This window comes from Balaenoptera physalus (genome assembly GCF_965194825.1).
Source record: "Balaenoptera physalus genome assembly, chromosome: 2".
Taxonomy (NCBI): domain Eukaryota; kingdom Metazoa; phylum Chordata; class Mammalia; order Artiodactyla; family Balaenopteridae; genus Balaenoptera; species Balaenoptera physalus.
In genome coordinates this window covers 84,026,356-84,047,859 of record NC_138883.1, presented here as the reverse complement: position 1 = coordinate 84,047,859, position 21,504 = coordinate 84,026,356, and the positions used below count along the sequence as shown (strand labels likewise).

The window sequence follows — 21,504 nt, the reverse complement described above, 5'->3', positions numbered from 1 at the left end:
TTTAGAAAGCGTACCTTGAATAGACACATTATAAAACATTTGAACATGTATGAATTTTTAGCGTACTAAAAACAGAAGTTTAGATATATTATCCTCAATAATTTAAAACTGTTTTCATGCTCTCATTTTAATTCCAAATTAATCTTGCTTTTATATTTGGATGATAAAGTCTCCCAAATTTCCCACTAAAAAAAAAGCCTAACACATATTAGGCTTTTTGTTTTTTTAATGTAGAGAGAGAAGGGAAAAGATGACAAAACCATAGCCCATAATTTCTTAGCCTAGATTATCCCATAGACATAAAAAAAAGTAATCAGGATGTTCAAAATGCTCAGAAATGCACAAATTGAAAAGTAAAAGCCTTTATTTGTTCCTCTCTCCACCCTACTCTCCTCAAAGGCAACCACTTTTTCCCCTCAGCTTTTTTTTTTTTTTCTAAACATAAGCTGAAATGTCTGGAATTCAACTTTCAAAGCCTAACTCAGGTTCTGCCATCTCTACAGGCTCATGCCAAATTGGAAGATTGGGCACCAATCTTCTTGGCACCAATGTCAAGGCATCCCTGCCATCTACAGAAATTGTCTGACTTCACCTCTGCAGTAGTTCCAGGACTCCTCTTTTCCCAGGGTCTGTCACATGGATTATCCCTCTGGGACTAATGAGCCTTGGAAGCAGGGAGGACAACTGTTACAAACAGTGCTTTATCTTTGAGCATCTGTGCCAATGCTTCTTTAAGATAAATTCTTAGGAAAAATTTCTCAGCTGAAGGGAATGAATATTTAAATTAAATAAACATTGCCAAATCACCTCCTAATAGTGTGCCAATTTGCACTCCCACTAATAACACGAGTGCTTATTTCCCCTCACCCTCACAAACACAATTTTCAACCATTTACTATCTGAATGATGAAAATTTCAGGTTTATTTTGCATTTTATTTAAATAGGAATGACAGTGAACAACTCACATGCTGGCCATCAAAATGTTTTTAGTGGATTGTTCATGCCCTTTGTCTATTTCTACTGGTTTTCAATTTTTTAAGAAAGTTCTTTGTACCTTAGGTAAAATAGTGCTTTGACAGTGCTCTAGGCACTGGGGTTAAAACAAGACACAAAGTAAATCCCTGCCCTTAAGGAGCTTAAATTCTAGTAGTGGGATACAGGGGAGAAGAACAAAGTATATATATATATGCTATGGAAAAAATAGGTGATAGGTGCTATGGAAGACATAAAGCAGGGTAAGAGGGACAGAGAGCAACAGCAGAACAGCAGTGTGTGTGTGGGACGCTACTTTGTACAGAACAGCCAGGGAAGGCCTCTGATAAGGTGGAGATCTGAGAAGACATCTAAAGGGGAGTAGGGGAGTAATCCATGTGAAGTTATGGGAAAGAACATTCCAGACAGAAGAAACAAAGCAAAAAGTTCATAAAGAGGGAAACTAGTTGGCATGTTTAAGGAACAGAAAGGAGGCAGGCAGGCTAAAGTGGAGTGAGCAAGGGAAAGAGGAGTCAGGGAAGAGGTGAGGGAATAGCAGGGTTAGACCTGGTAGGGTCTTGCAGGCTGTGAGAAGTTTTCCGATTTTGTGCTGTGTGAGATGGGAAGCCATTGGAGGGTTCTGATTTGACTGGAGGTGGGTAGGGGAAGCAGAGAGACTAGTTATGAGACCTTGAGATAATGCAAGTGAAAAATGATGCAAACGTGTGGCAAGTAATTTTTCCTAGTTTGCGTTTAGGGTTTTTTTTGGGGGGGGAGGGGAGAGACAGGTGACTATGTCAGGTTTTATTTTTTATCTATTATAGTAATAAATAGCAATCTTCCTGGATAAATCTTGGTGTTATGTCACAGACAAAAAATTACAAAGTCATCTACTATTTTATATTTTCAGTTTTTTACATTAACATTTTTGATCTATCTAGAATTTTTTTTGCAGGTAAGCTGTGAAACGGGAAAGATCACTGCATATGGCTGTGCAATTTATTTACAAGGGTACCAGGTTGAGAGGGTAAGTGGGGACTGAAATCCAGTCAAGCTATGGTGCACAGGGAGGTACTGAACCTGCTAGAGGAAGGGGCCTTTTTCTAATTTGCACAAAGGTGCTGTATGAACTAGTGGTGGCGCTGGTGATAGAGTTCAAACTCTAATCCATTATTTCAACACCAGTTTTCTGAAATGCCACCTTTATCCTATTAAATATTCATAGCTTCTTGTGTCTTTGGTGGAAACAAGAACCTCATTAAGGTCGAAGTTTGCCATATTAAAAATTTTTTTAAAAACACATCTTCCTCACTAGGGAAATCTTACTTTTATGAGCCAGATTGGAAGTGAATTTGGTATGAGTTCGTGCAGCTGGAGGAAGAATTCCTCTTTTCCAAATGCAACAGACAAAAAGCATTTCTTTGCTGTCTTTGCCTAAAGATTTTAGCCTAACACAAGAGTCATTTCAAAGTGCTTTGTGCTAACCCTCTGAAAGGCTTTCTTATCTACCTTGAGATAATAGCCCAACTAATAGTCTAAAGTCCTAATGCTAAAGGAAATCTTTTTATTTCCAGATTCAGGTTTGGCATCAGTTAGAGCACTCTGACTTGGGTGGAAGGCTTCTTGTACAGCTGTCACAGGGGGATGAAGGTTCTAACAGTGGTAGAAGATTAGTGGATGTACACTTTGTGAATGGTGAGGCACTATATATTCCATGGTCTCTTTTCAAACAAAAGTGAAGATCCTGTCTTTTCAGCTATGTTTTCTTTCTCAGGTCTATCGTTATGATATTTCTGCCTTAGTGAGACAAGAAATAAGAACTATTTGAAGCTTCAGCCAACAAATAGAGGCTTCCGCTTCCTTCTCCCAAGACAAACAACATAAAACATAAGGAAAGCGGAAATGTGCCTGCTTTGTGGTTTTATGCTCAAAGAGAAAACGAAGACATCATAGGTCCTAATTGGTCAGGTTATTATTTTCTCCCCTCTACAAAGAAAGGTCAGGATTGGAGGGGATGGGGAAAGGAGGAAGAGGTAGCAAAATAGTTGCAAGTTCTCTAATAAATTAGCTTCCTCAGATTTTCCTCCCTCTCCTCAGAGTGGACTTTCAGAATCAAAGCTTTATCCATAAAGCAGTGGTTTGTCAGTCTTGCTGTCAAGGTTGCTGAAAAATTCACTAGATGGTAGCTAAGCCTATGTTGAGAAAGAATCTAAATTTACCATCCAGCCTCAAATGACTTTGTGTGTCAAAGAGGTGGATTGAGAAATGAGGAGAGCAGAGGGGTAGATGGGTTCGATTACATAAAAGATACAGATATATAATTTCATATCCTTAGTTGTATGAGAAGCAAACATGAAAATGTTTGAAAAATCATATTTTGGTTAAGAGCAAAAAATTTCTAAGTTGATTATCCTTCAGAGCCAAATCATGTTTCAGTGCTTCAACTATATATGCTTAAATATTTTTAGCTGAGATATACTTAGAATCTTCTGCTTTCCAGCAATCTTAGAGCAGTAACAGTGACAACTAGAGTGAAAAAAAAAAATCAGGCACCAGCATAGAGGCACATTTGATAATTTTGATATTTAGATATGAAATAGTTAATTTTCATTGCCCTTTTCTACCAGTTTCCTTCCCTATACCCAAGACCTGGTGTAATTCATGCTTCTGTTTAGCAGTCTAATACTTCATTTAGACCTATTCTCTCCCAAATGATTCCATGCTTCAAAGTCATCTTTTTATTCTAAAATTCTGCCTCTTCAAATCTTCCAAACAACAAAATCTCCTTCTATTCCTTCATTAACCGTGCCCCCGCCAAGTCATTTTGCATGTAACAGAATGGTAATTATTCCATTCCTGAAAGGTTGCTAAAGCCCATTCAAAACCTTTTCTTTCCTAACTCGCACAGCCCTAATCAAGACACCGAGCAGCAGCAGCACTGCTAGATTATATAAGTAGACCAAGGGGCTTGGTGGATAAAAAATGAAAACATTAAAATATAATAAAAACAAACAATTTTGCCCCTTGAAATTTAAGAAAATTTGGCCTTGTGTAAACCATTTTATCTACTTTTCAATCTAGACCATTTAGTGGAAGGTCAGGAACACCTAAAGGAATGGTTGGCTATTCTGTCTCGTTACCATCCTATCATAACAGTTCCAAGTCTAGAATATATACATTTCCATGGTAAAGTAGCTCCTGTCTGCAAAATCAGGCCATTTATTACCTTAGTTAGCAAAAAGTAGATGAGATGTTAGAAGCGCAAATTTAACAGATACTATTTTATTATTTACAAAATACATAGTGATCATAAGGGTACAGGTCACAAATTACAAACGGGAAAAGCACAGGGAAAAGTTGAGACAAATGCGTTAAATGACAACAAGGTACCCATTAATATGGAATCCATTTAGAATAAAACAGTTCTTAAAGTTAGACAAGGCCAAGAGGAGGTACCTTGTTGAGTAGAAAATGCCAGTTACCTAGAAATATACTTCTACCAAAAAGCAGAAAAGTGTTAGTAGTGTACCTAAATTAAATCATAGCATATACAGGTCCAGTGTTCCACAGTACCACCATTGGTTTTAGGCAGGAATCTGCGAGAGACTTGACTGCCTATCTTGTTGGAAGAGGAAAGCCCCAGGACTGATTAACTTCCCTACCTTCCATAAAGCTTTGTTCAGGTGACTTTGGAATGTGGTGTCAAACATCCCATTCATTTCTGCTGCAAGTTCCCTCAGAACAGACACTGTGGACTCGTCACTGGCATTCAGAATCCGCACAAAGAATTTATTCCACAGTTCACCACCTTTTAGCCTAAAAATATATAAAACCATTTTCATCAAGATTAGGCATATAGGAGTTAGAATTCTTTCTGTGTTTAACTCAGTGGTACATTTATGCACCAACATGATTTAAGGTAATACCTAACTCTAGGGTTAGAGATCATTCAAGTAGTGTCCTTTGAAAACCCAAGGTGAAACTACAAAAAAAAAAAAAAAGAAAAAAGACTACCATAGTGGGAAAAGCCATAATATAATGCACATAAAGGGAAAGAAAATCTTTCATCTGAATCTATAAATTTCCTCCATGTACTAAGATGCAGCATTTCTCTTCTACAAACAGAAGAAAGACGAATTTTGTCTCCTCTCTTCTAACTTTCCTAAAGTCTAGGTCATTAGAAAGACTACAGCTTCCTCTCTCCCCCCGCCCAGTGGTTTATTATCTTCACAACCTTCTCAGAATCCTAAGCTCAACTGAAGTAACTACTGCTTAAGTCTATGATGTTTGCACCTTTTTTTTTAAAGATCAGAGAAGCTTCTATTATTGTATAAGGCAAGGCTGTTAGGAAACCCCACCTGACCCCACTTGCTTCTGTTTGTGTAAGACCCACCTAGGACCATAACCAACTGGAGATAACCTGAATCTATCCTATATGCCTTACATTATATTTCAAACCTATTTTGAAAGTACATGTTAGAGACAAATAAGACTGGCCAAATTCTGAATTAAATAAAGAAAAAAATACAATTCAATTGTTGGGAGGGGAAAATGGAGGTGAAGGGGTGTTAAATTTTCAACACTGACTTTTCTTTTAACCAAAGAATGTATCAGTAAGTTTTAGATTGGTAAGCTTATTCTGCGAAGTTAATAGCTATGATAAGGTAAGGGAGAACATGGGATATTTAATAAGTATTATGAGTAGGCTTGAGGGAATACTAAGGTTCTGAGACCAAGCAGCTGTTATTAAGAGAGCATTTACTTCCTCACCAAGGAGATTCAGTTCTCTGCTTTGGTTTCACCCATTCATTAAATAAATAATAGCCTAAAATTAGTAGGTAATTTAGAAATTTGACTTTCTTCAAGAGATGCTTATTAACTTTTGACAAAAGCTATTAAAAAGGGCCATAAGACTAACACCAATTGGTTAGAAAATTATTCTCATAAAATGTTTCTATTAAGCCTTCTAAATTGAGAAGCTTCCATACTCTAGTCATGGTTTATGTCTATGATACATCTATACATCTAGGTCCAGAAAGATGTCCTGAAGTCCGAATAGCTTGATTCCCATTTTTTTTTTTTAAACTTATTATCTGGCTCTTTTTTTTTTTCTTTTTTTTTTTTAATTTAAATTATTTATTTATTTATTTATTTATTTTTGGCTGTGTTGGGTCTTCGTTTCTGTGTGAGGGCTTTCTCTAGTTGCGGCGAGTGGGGGCCACTCTTCATCGCGGTGAGAGTGGGGGCCACTCTTCATCGCGGTGCGCGGGCCTCTTACTATCGCGGCCTCTCTTGTTGCGGAGCACAGGCTCCAGACACGCAGGCTCAGCAATTGTGGCTCACGGGCCTAGTTGCTCTGCGGCATGTGGGATCTTCCCAGACCAGGGCTCGAACCCGTGTCCCCTGCATTGGCAGGCAGATTCTCAACCACTGCGCCACCAGGGAAGCCCAGATTCCCATTTTTAATTAACAATTCCTTTGTCCTGCACAAGGTGCTCCACTGATACTCTAATGAAAACTGGTTAAAATTAATGAAATCATGGCATTTGGACTAAGAAACCAAGGCTGTCAAAGCAGAGAGAGCACTCAAGATAAAGAGAACATTATTTGGACAGTCAAAGACCCTGAAATCACCAATACTTACTCAGAAATATTTTGGCTAAGTCTCCAGAGGGACCCATCCCAGAAGACCTGCAGGTGTTCCTTGAACAACAGTAAATGTGCTAAATCTGCTATACCAAACAGATCTACCTGAAATCACAAAAAGCACCATCAGCTAAAATCATTCTCTGCTACTGTCATGGCAATTTATTTATGTAGGAAGTTGACATAAATATAGTGCTTAGCTAAGTTTATTTTATGATATACATTTTAGTAGACTGTTACTTATCATTACAGTAAAGAGAGAAACTCCCCAAAGAAGTGATCAGTAGAGCCAGCTCTAGGAATTATCCTAGAACAAAAGATGACAAATATATCTGGACTGTCAAATTCAAATTTGTACACCTACTAAATTTGCATGGACTCCAGCTGTGATCTAAATGTGTTCTACATGACTAGTTCAGGGCTATGCCACATATTCTATCAGCAAAATGCCATATATCCAGAGCTGAGTCAGAAGGGATTTCTGCATATAATGCCACCATATAAAACACTTTATATTTGTCCTAATGTCCTTTTTATATACATTATTTCATTTAATCCTCACAAGAATTCTGATGTAAACAGAGCTGATTATTATCTTTATTTTACAGAGAAGATCACAGAAAATGATCTACAAAAGACCACACAGATAAGTGGTAGAAATGGCCCTGACACTTAGGTTACTGAGTTAGTCATGTGTCTGCACGTGTATGTATAAATTCCTCAGTGTTGTGACAGAAAAATGGTACATTTTGTTTGACTTGGTGATATTTGAAAACTAGGTCATCTGTTCCAGGAGAGACAATATCATTAAACACTAGCTTTCATGGCTTATCTAGGTAAGAAAGAGATTAAGAAACCCTCTCCGTATTTGCTCAAGCTTGTTTTACACTTACCTGGTAGGGAGAAGAACAGTTAGCCAGGATCTTTTGTCCTTCCAGGATCTGTACAGTCCGAAAGCCGCTGAGGTTAAAAACATCTAGCTGTGCCCTAAGGTCAACACTGTAGGAAAAGTCCACTATCTTCAAAGCTTGATTGTTCTTATTACAATCATAGGGATCGTGGATTCTAAGCCCAGATGTAAGAGAAGGAGATAATAAAAATAGGCCATGAAAGAAGCTGCATAGCTGGTCTTTAAAAAAAAAAAAGAAAGAAAAAAAAGGAGGTACTGCAGGTGTGCCTTAGCTATGCCAATAGCTCCCTCCAGTGGTTAGTTATGAAAATGCACCTGTAAGAGCAGTGGCAGTATCCACCCAACTGGGGAATGTTAAGATTAGTTTAGTGACCCAAGCTATATCTAAGCCACTGTGCATGGCCACCACAGAACATTTATCAAGTTTCCATATTATATAAACTAAATACTGGAAGTAGACTGCAGGCCTCTGTCTTGCACTGTACATATTAACATATGTAACAGCAATGGTTTATACACTGACAAGAATTATGATGGAGGAAATTAAGCTTTTATAGATGTCACAGTCTTTCTTGTTTACTATTAGATTAGGCTTTCCGAGTGTCATTCAGATCCCTCCTTCCCAGAGTTTAACTGAAAACAACATAAGGCTGTTTTTTGGTAAAGTGATACCTTTACAAAATACTGTAAACCATCCTGTTTATATTAAATTAATACCATACTCTGTCTTCCTCTCATATGTAATTCCAATCCTGTTTCCTTATAAAAAAAAAAAAAACAGAAAAGAACTTTATAGCACTAATTCACTATTGATTTTCCTCAGGCGTATCTATTCCATGTAATAAAGCTATTCTCCAAAGAGATATAGGAACTATTTATGTGAGGAAAAAATGGATTATTTTTATGTGTTCCTTCTGTTTCTCTGCTTTCTCAGTTGGTTTTTTCAAATCCCTGATTGATATCAGTGGCAGGGCTTATATTCCTAAATACAGGCTTTGATTAATCCTATCACATATACCTCCACAGCACAGAATGATCTATTTTACTTGAAAATTTATGATTCCTTACTACAACTTGTTTTTGGCCATCATAAAACTATAATTCCCAAATATTTTCAAAACTTGGGAGAGGTAGGAAAAATGTTTCTGAGAATAATAAAAAGAAGCAGGAAGGTCTCCTAGCTCTCTAATCATCCATTCACTGTTACCCTGGGCAAGACATTCCACTTTTTTGGATCTCATTTTACACACACACACACGCACAATGTAGAAACTGCATTAAATGATTTCAAAAGGCTCTTTCACACAGACATAGAGAATAGACTTGAGGACACGGGGAGGGGGAAGGGTAAGCTGGGATGAAGTGAGAGAGTAACATTGACATATATATACTACCAAATGTAAAATAGATGGCTAGTGGGAAGCAGCCGCATAGCACAGGGAGATCAGCTCAGTGCTTTGCGACCACCTAGAGGGGTGGGATAAGGAGGGTGGGAGGGAGACGCAAGAGGGAGGGGATATGGGGATATATGTATACATGTAGCTGATTCACTTTGTTATACAGCAGAAACTAACACAACACTGTAAAGCAATTATACTCCAATAGAGATGTTAAAAAAAAAAAAAGGCTCTTTCAAGTCCTTGTGAATCTATATGAAATTTCCTATCAAATTTGAAAAGTTGTGACAAAGTAAAAGGCAATGTCCCTTCAACACTATGTGGTTTCCTGGAGTCCTCTAGTGACTGAGAGAAGGATATCTGAATACACAGCATACAAATGCCTAATCCCGAAAAGGCTTAGAAAATCTCTTTGCTTACAATTTCCATGAAAAGTCCTGAGAACTCTAGCACTATCCTCTGAAATTTCAGTGCCGTGAAATAGAACGAAAATAAAAACTATACCAGGGGTTCTCACATTTGGAAACATATGGGGAGATTTTTGGTGATCACAATGGCTGGGGGATTGTAATTTGTATTTAATTGGGTGAGAGGTAGTTACAGGGAAATAGATATAAAACATCCTGGCATGCTTGGACCAGACCTGCACAAAGAATTATCTCATCCAAAGTACCTATGGTGCCCTGGATGAGAAATGCTGCTGTATTATGCCTGGGGAAGCCTTTAGGACTCTGCCATCTCAGGGGAGAAAGTAGGATGCTCTAATTCTTTTGGTTATAATTGCAGAAATACATTGAAGGTTCTTTTAATTTCCATGCCAACTATGATTTAGAGTCTAATTCAGTTTCTTCTTATAGAATAAGTAGTCAGGGGGCTTCCCTGGTGGCGCAGTGGTTGAGAATCTGCCTGCCAATGCAGGGGACACGGGTTCGAGCCCTGGTCTGGGAAGATCCCACATGCCGCGGAGCGACTAAGCCCGTGAGCCGCAATTGCTGAGCCTGCGCGTCTGGAGCCTGTGCTCCGCAACGGGAGAGGCCACGATAGTGAGAGGCCGCGCGCACCGCGATGAAGAGTGGCCCCCGCTTGCCGCAACTAGAGAAAGCCCTCACACAGAAACGAAGACCCAACACAGCCAAAAATAAATAAATAAATAAATAAATAAATAAAAACAGCAAAAGAAACTTATTAAAAAAAAAAAAAAAAAAGAAAGAATAAGTAGTCAGGAGAAATGTAAAGAATGATTCCAGCTTTTAGTGTACACCAATGACCTCAGAGAGAAAGTTAACTGCTTACCCAAGTCATAGGCTTGGGGCAGACAAAGCATCTTTAAACCAGACTGCTTCACTCAAATACCATGAGATCAATGCCCATTATTAGAAGGGTGTGTTGGTCCTCTAGTCCTTTCCATAAAACAAAAATTGTTGAGCATCTTTGCCTTGTTTATGCCTCAATGTTGTCTGTATTTTCTCAGTTCTTAGTATTTGGGCTTCATTTCTTATTTCCTGCTCTGTGCTCACCCCTTGAACCTGATGGCTAAACTGGATTTAATTGGAACACTAAGCCCCTTTCCTTGGCATGGTTTGCATTTGCACTCTGGTTTTACCTGCTTCTCTTGGCAATTACCTCAATCTGGTGTGACTTAAGCTTTGGTCTTTGAAACTGAGCAGTGCCTCAGTTCTGCTAGCATCCTTGCTAGCTCCGCACTGGCCCCACACAAAGAAAGACTAGACAGTCTACTTCACATTTCCCCAAATATCAATATTTTACATCTCTTCTTGACAGGAATCATCACAATAGAGTTGTTAATTCTTTTTTTCTGAATTTTTTCCTCAATGTGTTGTTTTGTTTGAATTCTTTTAAACTATTCCCAGTGACTATTGACTTTTAGGTAGCAAATATTCTCTTACCACACTGTGTTCATTAATATGGCATTTATCAAAAGGCAAAAGAGAATGGTAACTATCCATGTTTACGACAAAGCTGATAGAATTATAAGAGAATGAAAAGGACCAACCTGTTTCTAAGAATCAGACTCCTTGGACTCAAGTCACCATGGACTATTTCTGCTTTGTGTAGTTTCTCCATCATTGTCAAGAGGTTATAAATAATCAACACTGTCATTTCATGGGTAATAAATTCACTGTATTGAAGAAGATCCTGGAAATAGAAGGATAGAAAACTATCTCTTAATTTGGGGTGACTTATACTCAATACCTTGTTTACTGTTGCCCTGTACTCTTCCTTGTTGTTCTCTATTAGAATGTCGGCTCCTTTGTATGTTGGGTTTTTGTCCCATTTTTAATAATGCTGCTCTCCAATAAGATTGTTTATAAGGATTTAATAAAATAATGGATGAAGAGCATCAGGGGTGAGCCTGGCCCATAATAGGTGCTCTATAAATGGTAGTTTTAAAATACCATCATTCCAACCATTTTGGAGAATTTGTATTACCATCAAAATTGCAGCAAAACCATCACTATGTTGTACACCTGAAACTAATATAACATTGTTTATCAACTATACTTCAATTTAAAAAGAGAGATGAGAAATAAAAACCTCGGAAACACTAAACTAAAAAAAGGCAGTAAAACTTTCTTAAGAACATTCCAAAGAATAAAATGATATATTGTGGGGAGTTCCCTGGTGGCCTAGTGGTTAGGATTCTGGGCTTTCACTGCCAAGGGCCTGGGTTCAATCCCTGGTTGGGGTACTGAGATCCCGCAAGCCGTGTGGTGTGGCCAAAAAAGATATATTGTGTTTGGGTTCCAAAAATGATCCAGGGGGATAGTATAGATAAAATAAGAGTGGCAAAAATAGACCTCTGGTTTCCATACCTCACTTAAGGAGCTTGGAAGTTGCCACTGTCCTAACATGTAAAAAGCTGAGCCAACTGAAAAATCGACGACTCTTTTAGGATCTGTAAGCACAGGGGGGCCCCACATTTTTGTGAACTTTACCTCTAGGAGCCAGACCAGGTTCTCACAGTAAATATCATAGAAAAATTCCCTGCTTCCAGCAGCGGGAGGGGAAAAAAGAACCATTTGAAACAGGCCACAGCACTCTGTTCTTTTTAACAAGGCCTGCTTTCAGGGGAAACTAGTTAACCAGAGCCTAACCTGCTGGGGCATTATCAGAGCCTACCTAACCTGGGGAAGGGAAATACACAATTCCAGCCCACTCCAACCATCTGGTCCTACCTAAGCCGGGTGGTAGGGGGTGTGGGGGTAGGAAACTGAGAAACTTGTCAAGTTCACAGTCCAAAGGCATAGGCTCGCTGCAAAAGACGATGAATCATAGCACCGTACAACACCTTCCCTCCCCTCACACCTTATCATCATATTACTAAAGGCCTATTTACAGTAGTTCCTTTTACCCAGTACATCATGCCTGGCTATCAAGAAAAAATTACAAGGCATACCAAACAGCAAAAAATGCAATTTGAACAAGCATCAAAACCAGACATGGCAGGGATGTTGGAATTATCAGACCAGGAATTTAAAACAAAAGTGGACATGAGCTGGTGATGATCACAGTTAGATGACCAGGTCATTACACAATTCTGTCTACTTTTATACGTTTGAAAATTGACATAATAAAAAGTTAAAGGAAGTTCTTGGTCAAAATAACTTGGAAAAAGAAAACAATGCTTTTAACTCATTATTTAATTGGTCTATTTCTAGAAGATTAACAGGAATTCTGTACTAAATTCCTTTGCTAAATAGAGCACAAATCTCTCTACTTGAGGACTTTAAATGATATGTTTTCATATTATTGCAAACCTGAAGGGTGAAGCAGTTTATATATTGGTGCCAAACAATACAGCCATCTTGGTATTGATAACAGATACACAAATTATCACACTCCTCATTTAAACGTTCCTTTAATTTGAAGTTGATATAAAAGTCCCATGGGACAGGTTGAGAAGATACCTGTAAGAAAATATATTTTAAAAATAAGAGTCATTAGAATCTATGGTTATAGTTGGCAGAATGAAAACATTCCCTCCAGCCCTTCCTATATCCCAACAGAAATAACAGTAACAGGATATTTTAAAAGGTAGAAATCTATAATAAAGGACGGAGCAGCAGGAAATTCTGAAAGCTGGAAAGAAAATAGTAAGAGGTAACAATCCACTTAACAGACCCAAGAAAGCTGATTCTAGCAGTGGAGAAAGCTGAGAGCAACCAAATTTATACAAGACCATCTCCCTATAATATAAAACTGGTGGTACTAATTACCTCTAGAAGTAAGGGTGAAGGTGGAGCTAAAACAGGAGTGGTTGAACTCTGTTAAAGAGAACATCAGTCCCCAGATTCCCTTCCTGCTCCTGTAGCCCAGCCTAGCAACTGCCTCTCTCTCATTCTTGAAGACCAGAAGTTTATTCCTAGAGAATATAAAACAGAAGGGCTCTGGACTAGAGGACACCATGCATTGTTGAGGGTGGGAATACCATATGGAGAAGAGGAAAAAGTTTATTATATGTCAAATGGAAAAAATTTATTATATGTCAAATGGAAAAAGTTTATTATATGTCAAATGTTAAGATGCACCTTCCTGCCCCTCTACTCTCCAGACTAACTTCCCCATGCAACTTTCAGGAGGCTAGCAGCCAGGATTACATGCTTTAGGCGGGAAACCAGAAGCTTTCTCTGAGGAATCTGATAAGCTCAAAAGACCCAAAGATTGGGGATTTTCCAACAAAATGGCCAAGTGAGATCACTGTACAGTGAAGCCTACAGCTGTCAAGGTCCCACCATATAACAGAACTTTCAACTGGCTTTCTAGCATCCCACACTTAAATATGAAGAGAGAGCCAAAGACCTGAAGAAAGCCTCTAATATGAAAGACAGAGATCAAAACAAACAAAAGGAAATAGATGATGCAGGGAGAAAAAAAGAAAATTAAAGTATCATTAGTACACTCAGAGAGATAAGGAATATTTCATCTTTGAAATGAAGAACAGAATGCTACAAAGAAAGAACTCTTACACATTAAATACATGATAAAAGAAATGAAAAACCCAGTAAAAAGACTGAAAATAAAGTTGACAAAACATTCAGAAAGTAAAGCAAAAAGACAAAGAGAAAATAGGAGAAAAAAAGATAAGGTTTTTAAAGAATCTGTCCAGGAGACCCCAAATCCTAATAAAAGGAATTCTAGAATAAGAGAACAGAAAAGACTGGGGAGAAGAAATAATTTTTTCTTTGAAGATAATTTCTCAGAACTGAAGGAGTCTCCAGATTGAAATGGCCATCAAGGGCCTAGCATATGGGTGAAAATACACTTTTACCAAAGCATGTAATTGTGAAATTTCAGAATGCTGGGAACAAACATAAGATCTTACAAGGATCCAGAGAGAGGGGGAAAAAAGAAAATCACACAGAGAATGGCAAAAGATTTTAAAAGCAAGGTTAGAAGCCAAAAGCTAATGGAGCTTATCTTCAAAATTCTAAAGAAAAAAAGTTTTGAACCTAGAATTCTAATATCTAGCCAACCTACCAATCAAACAAAGATGTGGAATAAGAAATTTTCTGACATGCAAGGTTTCAAAAAATTTACATCCTATGCATCCTTTCTCAGGAAGCTACTAAAATATGAGGACTTAAACCAAGAAAGAAGAAGAAAATGGGATCCAATGTAACTAGGCATTCAATATAAAAAAGAGGTCATTTGAATCCCTGGGATGATGGTGAATGGAAATTTCAAGGTAATATAGTGTGTGTGTGTGTGTGTGTGTGTGTGTGTGTGTGTACGTGTCAAGCCTAGAATGTAATTTGTCCAGATTGGAGCGAGCCATAAAATTTCAGATGTCCTCAAAAAGATAAAATTGATGGAACACCTGACATGTTTGGACACATTGAGAGATTTACACAATACCCTCTCATTTTTGATATCTGATCTTGGCATATAATGGTGAGTGATTTCTTTATGCATCACTGACTTTCCTATAAGGAAGCTTATAGACTATGAAAAGGATCTGATGGTACCATGGGGCCACAGTTACTGCTTCAACCAACATTATTTACAAAGAAATTGAAATGACAAAGAATCAGTCCCACCTTTATTATGGTTAACTCTGCAGAGTTTCTTGGTGTCACCCAGAATAATTTGTAGTCTTCACATATCAGGTATTGTTGTTTAATGCAATAATCCTCATTATCTGTTGAGAAGGTTTGATTCCATTTCAAAATCACTGTGAATAGGTATAGCTCCCTAGCTTTTACTTCCTGGCTTAAGGGCTAAAGGCACTCACTTTATATTTGCCAGTTAGTAGCATCTAGAATACTTTTCAAAATCATTTTTTAAAAACTGAAAGAGGGGATAAAAAAATTGAAAGAGGGGAAGACAGAATTCCTATTGTTACTGGGACATGAACTTATCAATGTGTCAACTTCTATAATGTTGTTTCTTACATTCTAGAAATATTGATTGTACTTAAGCATCAAATTCAAGTACAAATAATCACTTATTTGTATACTGTCATACACAAAAGGACATGCATTCAACGATACTTACCTAATTCAATTTCCTTCTCTATTTCCAAATTAGGCATTGGTCTATCTTCTACAAAAAACTCTGTAGAGGTACTCAGCTCTGGTAGGGATTTTAGTAGTTGTCTGCGATACTGTGAACACCAGGGTGACTGAGTAGGGCTGTCTGGGGGAAAAAAAACGTTGAAAAAAAATTATCCCAAAACTTAAAATGGGTATTATAACAGAGGAGGGGGACAAAAAACCATGACTGCATGATCAATACTGCTAACCTAACAACACTCATCTATCTCAGGTCTTTATGATACCGAACTCAGTTAGTACTCACTTATTCTAGAGATTTCACAATTTATGGCAACTTTTCTAGAGAAGAAATACTTATACCTCGGTTTGCTCTGATAAATAAGTGTTCACTGGACATGGATATAGATATTTGTTTACAAATAGTATATATGAACCTACCTGCAGTCTCACTAGTGAGCTCCAGTTTCTCAGGAATTTGAAGACATTTGATGGAGGAGGTGCTTGTAACCGAGGCAGAAGATCCAGAGAACCCAGAGGAGTGTGTGGCTTCACCGCTGTCTTCAATAATTGGGCTGAAAGAACCACAGATGAGTCAATCCTCAAGGGGGTAATTTACATCAACTTTATTATACTTTTATTTGCTATTCAATAGTCTCAATTTTAAAGTCCATTATTTTCCTGAAAAAAAAAAAGATTCATAATCAGAATCTAGGTAACTTTATCTACTCTGGTTGAAAAGCAATGCCAAGCATTAAATTTATGTTTTATTAACCTAATCTATAGGAAATGCCTTATTCTACATCTATTCTAAACTGACTGAGAAAAACTAAGACACTAACTTCCTTCCTCTTTATCCCTTCTTTGGACTTTATAACTCTTCAATAAGCAAAGGTCAAGAAAGAAAACGGGAAATTATTCAAGGTGAATACATGCTAGAAAATGTGAAAAAAGTTTGAAAATACAGTTTTAAAAGCACAAAGTGGCAAATTAAAGAATATTCCTGGGCTTCCCTGGTGGCACAGTGGTTAAGAATTTGCCTGCCAATGCAGGGGACATAGGTTCGAGCCCTGGTCTGGGAAGATCTCACATGCCACAGAGCAACTAAGTCTGTGCGCCACAACTACTGAGCCTGCGCTCTAGAGCCCGCAAGCCACAACTACTGATCCCACGTGCCACAACTACTGAAGCCCACCCTAGAGCCCATGCTCTGCAACAAGAGAAGCCACTGCAATGAGAAGCCACGCACCGCAACGAAGAGTACCCCCACTCGCCACAACTAGAGAAAGCCCACGCACAGCAACAAAGACCCAATGCAGCCAAAAATAAATAAATAAAATAAAATTTAAAAAAAAAGCAGCTTGCTCCTTAAAAAAAAAAAAAAAAAGAATATTCCTAAAACTGGAATAAGTTTGTTTAAATCAGGTGACTTTTAAATATGGAGAGATCACAAGGCTTAGTCCCTGGCTCTCTATGCCATTCCCCCCTCTTCTTTATTCATTTCCATCTCTCTATCAAAAGATACTTTAAAAAAACAAGTCTCCAGTGGAGTCAAGATGGCTACCAGGAGGATGCGGAATTCGTGTCTCCTCACAACTAGGGCACCTACCAGGCACTGGTGGGGGACCACAGACATCTAAGGGGATGGGAGGAAGCCCCAGCCACCAGGTAGGACGTGGGGCGTGGGGGGAGTGAAGGGGGAAGAGAAGTGGAGGGGGGACCGGACTGGCGTCCCTCAGGGGCGCCTGAGGGAGGTTAAGGGATCCCATGCCAAAAGGGGGAAATTGGGGAACCATTAGGAGGGCAGAGGATCAAAAGGGAGAGTGGCCAGGTTTCCACTGCCCACTTGGACCCCCAGGAACCTGCTGAGATCCTGGGCCTGATCCTCTGCCCACTGAGGCCCTCTCCAGACGTGCGGGTCCTGAGGGAGTGGGAGGGAGGGAAGGGGGAGCAAAAGTAAAGGTTGGACCTCAGTGACCAGCACCCCTGAGGGGTGTCTGGGGGAGGGAAGGAGTTCCTACACCCAGCGGGACCCACCCATGGTTAGGGGTCCAGTGGCCCAGTGGGGGTAAGGTGGGGGAGACCCTGCCAGAGACCGTCGGGGAGGGGCATGAAGGAACGGAAGGTAACACGGCCAGTGCCTTCCATGTCCAGTCAGGCACTGGGAAGCCTGTTGGGCTCCAGGGCCTAATCCTCTGCCCTCGGAGTCTCCCTCCTGCCCTGCAGAGCCCAAGCCCCGCCCCTACACCCTCACTCAAGGCCCTACCTCCAAACTCCAAACGCCACACTCTAGAGGTCCTTCTTTCCATGTGCTGCCTCTCCCCTTCTGTGCAGGTCCTAAGCAGAGGCCCCGCCCTACGCTCAAACTGCACCCCCACGCCCTAGGTCCTGCCCCACCCTAAACCCCGCCCCTGCCTAAACTCTGCCCCCATAGTCAAGGCTTTTTTTCTTTTCTTTTCTCCTCTTTTAAGATTGGGTTCTGTTTTACCTTGTTGATTCACTGTTGTTGATTCTTTTATATTTTTATTTTTCCTAATCTTTTATTATTCTAATTTTATTTTATTCTTTATACTTTGTTAGTAATCTCTCCTTTTGGCTTCTTCCCCACCCCACACTCCTTTTTTCCCCTTTTTTCTGCTGTGGTTTTATTTTACCTTGTTGCAGTTGCTTCAATTATAGTTTATTTTTCCTAATATATTTTTTATCTTTCTAATTTTATTTTGTTTTTTATTCTTTGATATTGTACTGCTCTTTTTCTTCTTTCTTTCTTCCTTTTTTTATTACCATGCCACAAAGCTTGCGGGATTTTGGTTCCCAGGCTGGATGTCGGGCCTGAGCTCCTGTGATGGGAGCTCCGAGTCCAAACCGCTGGACTAACAGAGAACCTCAGACCCCAGGGAATATCAATCAGAGTGAGGCCTCCCGGAGGTCCTCATCTCAGCACCAAGACCCGGCTCTATCCAACTGCCTGCAAACTCCAGTGCTGGACGCCTCAGGCCAAATGACCAGTAAGACAGGAATACAGCACCATTCATCAAAAAAAAAAGAAAAAGAAACGACAGAAAAACTTGTTACAGACGAAGGAGCAAGGTAAAAACCTACAAGACCAAATTAATGAAGATGAAATAGGCAACCTACCTGAAAAAGAATTCAGAGTAATGATAGTAAAGATGATACAAAACCTCAGAAACAGAATGGAGAAAATACAAGAAACATTTAACAAGGATCTAGAAGAACTAAAGAGCAAACAAACAGTGATGAACAACACAATTACTGAAATTAAAAATACTCTAGAAGGAATCAATAACAGAATAACTGAGACAGAAGAACGGATAAGTGAGCTGGAAGATAAAATGGTGGAAATAACTGCCAGGGAGCAGAATAAAGAAAAAAGAATGAAAAGAATTGAGGACACTCTCAGAGACTCTAGGACAACATTAAATGCACCAACATTCAAATTATAGGGGTCCCAGAAAAAGAAGAGAAAAAGAAAGGGTCTGAGAAAATATTTGAAGAGATTATAGTTGAAAACTTCCCTATCACGGGAAAGGAAATAGTCAATCAAGTCCAGGAAGCACAGAGAGTACCATACAGGATAAACCCAAAGAGAAACACACCCACACACATATTAATCAAACTATCAAAAATTAAATACAAAGAAAAAATATTGAAAGCAGCAAGGGAAAAGCAACAAATAACATACAAGGGAATCCCCATAAGGTTAACAGCTGATTTTTCAGCAGAAACTCTGCAAGCCAGAAGCGAGTGGCAGGACATATTTAAAGTGATGAAAGGGGAAAACCTACAACCAAGATTACTCTCCCCAGCAAGGACCTCATTCAGATTTGACGGAGAAATTAAAACCTTCACAGACAAGCAAAAGTTAAGAGAATTCAGCACCACCAAACCAGCTTTACAACAAATGCTAAAGGAACTTCTCTAGGCAGGAAACACAAGAGAAGGAAAAGACCTACAATAACAAACCCAAAACAATTAAGAAAATGGTAATAGGAACATACATATCGATAATTACCTTAAATGTAAATGGGTTAAATGCTCCAACCAAAAGACATAGACTGGCTGAATGGATACAAAAACAAGACCCGTACATATGCTGCCTACAAGAGACCCACTTCAGACCTAGGGACACATACAGACTGAAAGTGAGGGGATGGAAAAAGATATTCCATGCAAATGGACATCAAAAGAAAGCTGGAGTAGCAATTTTCATATCAGACAAAATAGACTTTAAAATAAAGACTATTACAAGAGACAAAGAAGGACACTACATAATGATCAAGGGATCAATCCAAGAAGAAGCTATAACAATTGTAAATATTTATGCACCCAACATAGGAGCACCTCAATACAGAAGGCAAATGCTAACAGCCACAAAAGGGGAAATCAACAGTAACACAATCATAGTAGGGGACTTAAACACCCCACTTTCACCCATGGACAGATCACCCAAAATGAAAATAAATAAGGAAACACAAGCTCTAAATGACACATTAAACAAGATGGACTTAATTGATATTTATAGGGCATGCCATCCAAAAACAACAGAATACACTTTCTTCTCAAGTGCTCATGGAACATTCTCCAGGATAGACCATATCTTGGGTCACAAATCAAGCCTTGGTAAATTTAAGAAAATTGAAATCATGTCAAGTATCTTTTCTGACCACAACGTTATGAGACTAGATATCAATTACAGGAAAAAAACTGTACAAAATACAAACACAGGGCGGCTAAACAATACGCTACTAAATAACCAAGAGATCACTGAAGAAATCAAAGAGGAAATCAAAAAATACCTAGAAACAAATGACAATGAAAACATGACGACCCAAAACCTATGGGATGCAGCAAAAGAAGTTCTAAAAGGGAAATTTATAGCAATACAATACTACCTCAAGAAACAAGAAAAATCTCAAATAAACAACCTAACGTTACACCTAAAGCAATTAGAGAAAGAAGAGCCAAAAAACCCCAAAGTTAGCAGAAGGAAAGAAATCATAACGACCAGATCAGAAATAAATGAAAAAGAAATGAAAGTAACAATAGCAAAGATTAATAAAACTAAAAGCTGGTTCTCTGAGAAGATAAACAAAATCGATAAACCATTAGCCAGACTCATCAAGAAAAAAAGGGAGAAGACTCAAATCAACAGAATTAGGAATGAAAAAGGAGAAGTAAAAACTGACACTGCAGAAATACAAAGGATCATGAGAGAGTACTACAAGCAACTCTATGCCAATAAAATGGACAACCTGGAAGAAACGGACAAATTCTTAGAAAAGCACAACCTCCTGAGACTGAACCAGGAAGAAATAGGAAATATAAACAGACCAATCACAAGCACTGAAATTGAAACTGTGATTTAAAATCTTGCAATAAACAAAAGCCCAGGACCAGATGGCTTCACAGGCAAATTCTATCAAACATTTAGAGAAGAGCTAACACCTATCCTTCTCAAACTCTTCCAAAATATAGCAGAGGGAGGAACACTCCCAAACTCATTCTATGAGGCCACCATCACCCTGATACCAAAACCAGACAAAGATGTCACAAAAACAGAAAACTACAGGGCAATATCTCTGGTGAACATAGACGCAAAAATCCTCAACAAAACACTAGCAAACAGAATCCAACAGCACAGTAGAAGGATCATACACCATGATCAAGTGGGGTTTATTCCAGGAATGCAAGGATTCTTCAATATACGCAAATCAATCAACGTGATACACCATATTAACAAACTGAAGGAGAAAAACCATATGATAATCTCAGCAGATGCAGAAAAAGCTTCTGACAAAATTCAACACCCATTTATGATAAAAACTCTCCAGAAAGTAGGCATAGAGGGAACCTTCCTCTACACAATAAAGGCCATATATGACAAACCCACAGCCAACATCATCCTCAATGGTGAAAAACTGAAACCATTTCCACTAGGATCAGGAACAAGACAAGGTTGCCCACTCTCACCACTATTATTCAACATAGTTTTGGAAGTTTTAGCCACAGCAACCAGAGAAGAACAAGAAATAACAGGAATCCAAA

The 21,504-nt window shown here is 38.7% G+C and overlaps 1 protein-coding gene and 1 long non-coding RNA gene across 2 annotated transcripts in view; one reads left to right on the top strand and one right to left on the bottom strand.

The window, feature by feature from the left end:
• The window catches only part of LOC309651127, a 63,750-nt gene that overhangs the window by 11,195 nt on the left and 31,051 nt on the right, over positions 1-21,504 (top strand). The window lies entirely within an intron of this gene.
• Positions 1,935-21,504, bottom strand: part of BUB1B (BUB1 mitotic checkpoint serine/threonine kinase B) — a 60,542-nt gene continuing 40,972 nt past the window's right edge. The window contains exons 16-23 of the mRNA XM_082442941.1: positions 15,880-16,013; positions 15,443-15,583; positions 14,986-15,086; positions 12,706-12,855; positions 10,941-11,083; positions 7,513-7,684; positions 6,618-6,724; positions 1,935-4,789 (exon numbers count right to left, since the gene is read on the bottom strand). Of these exons, the coding sequence (XP_082299067.1) occupies positions 4,558-4,789; positions 6,618-6,724; positions 7,513-7,684; positions 10,941-11,083; positions 12,706-12,855; positions 14,986-15,086; positions 15,443-15,583; positions 15,880-16,013 (1,180 nt within the window). The 3' untranslated portion in view covers positions 1,935-4,557. The remainder of the gene's footprint in view (positions 4,790-6,617; positions 6,725-7,512; positions 7,685-10,940; positions 11,084-12,705; positions 12,856-14,985; positions 15,087-15,442; positions 15,584-15,879; positions 16,014-21,504) is intronic.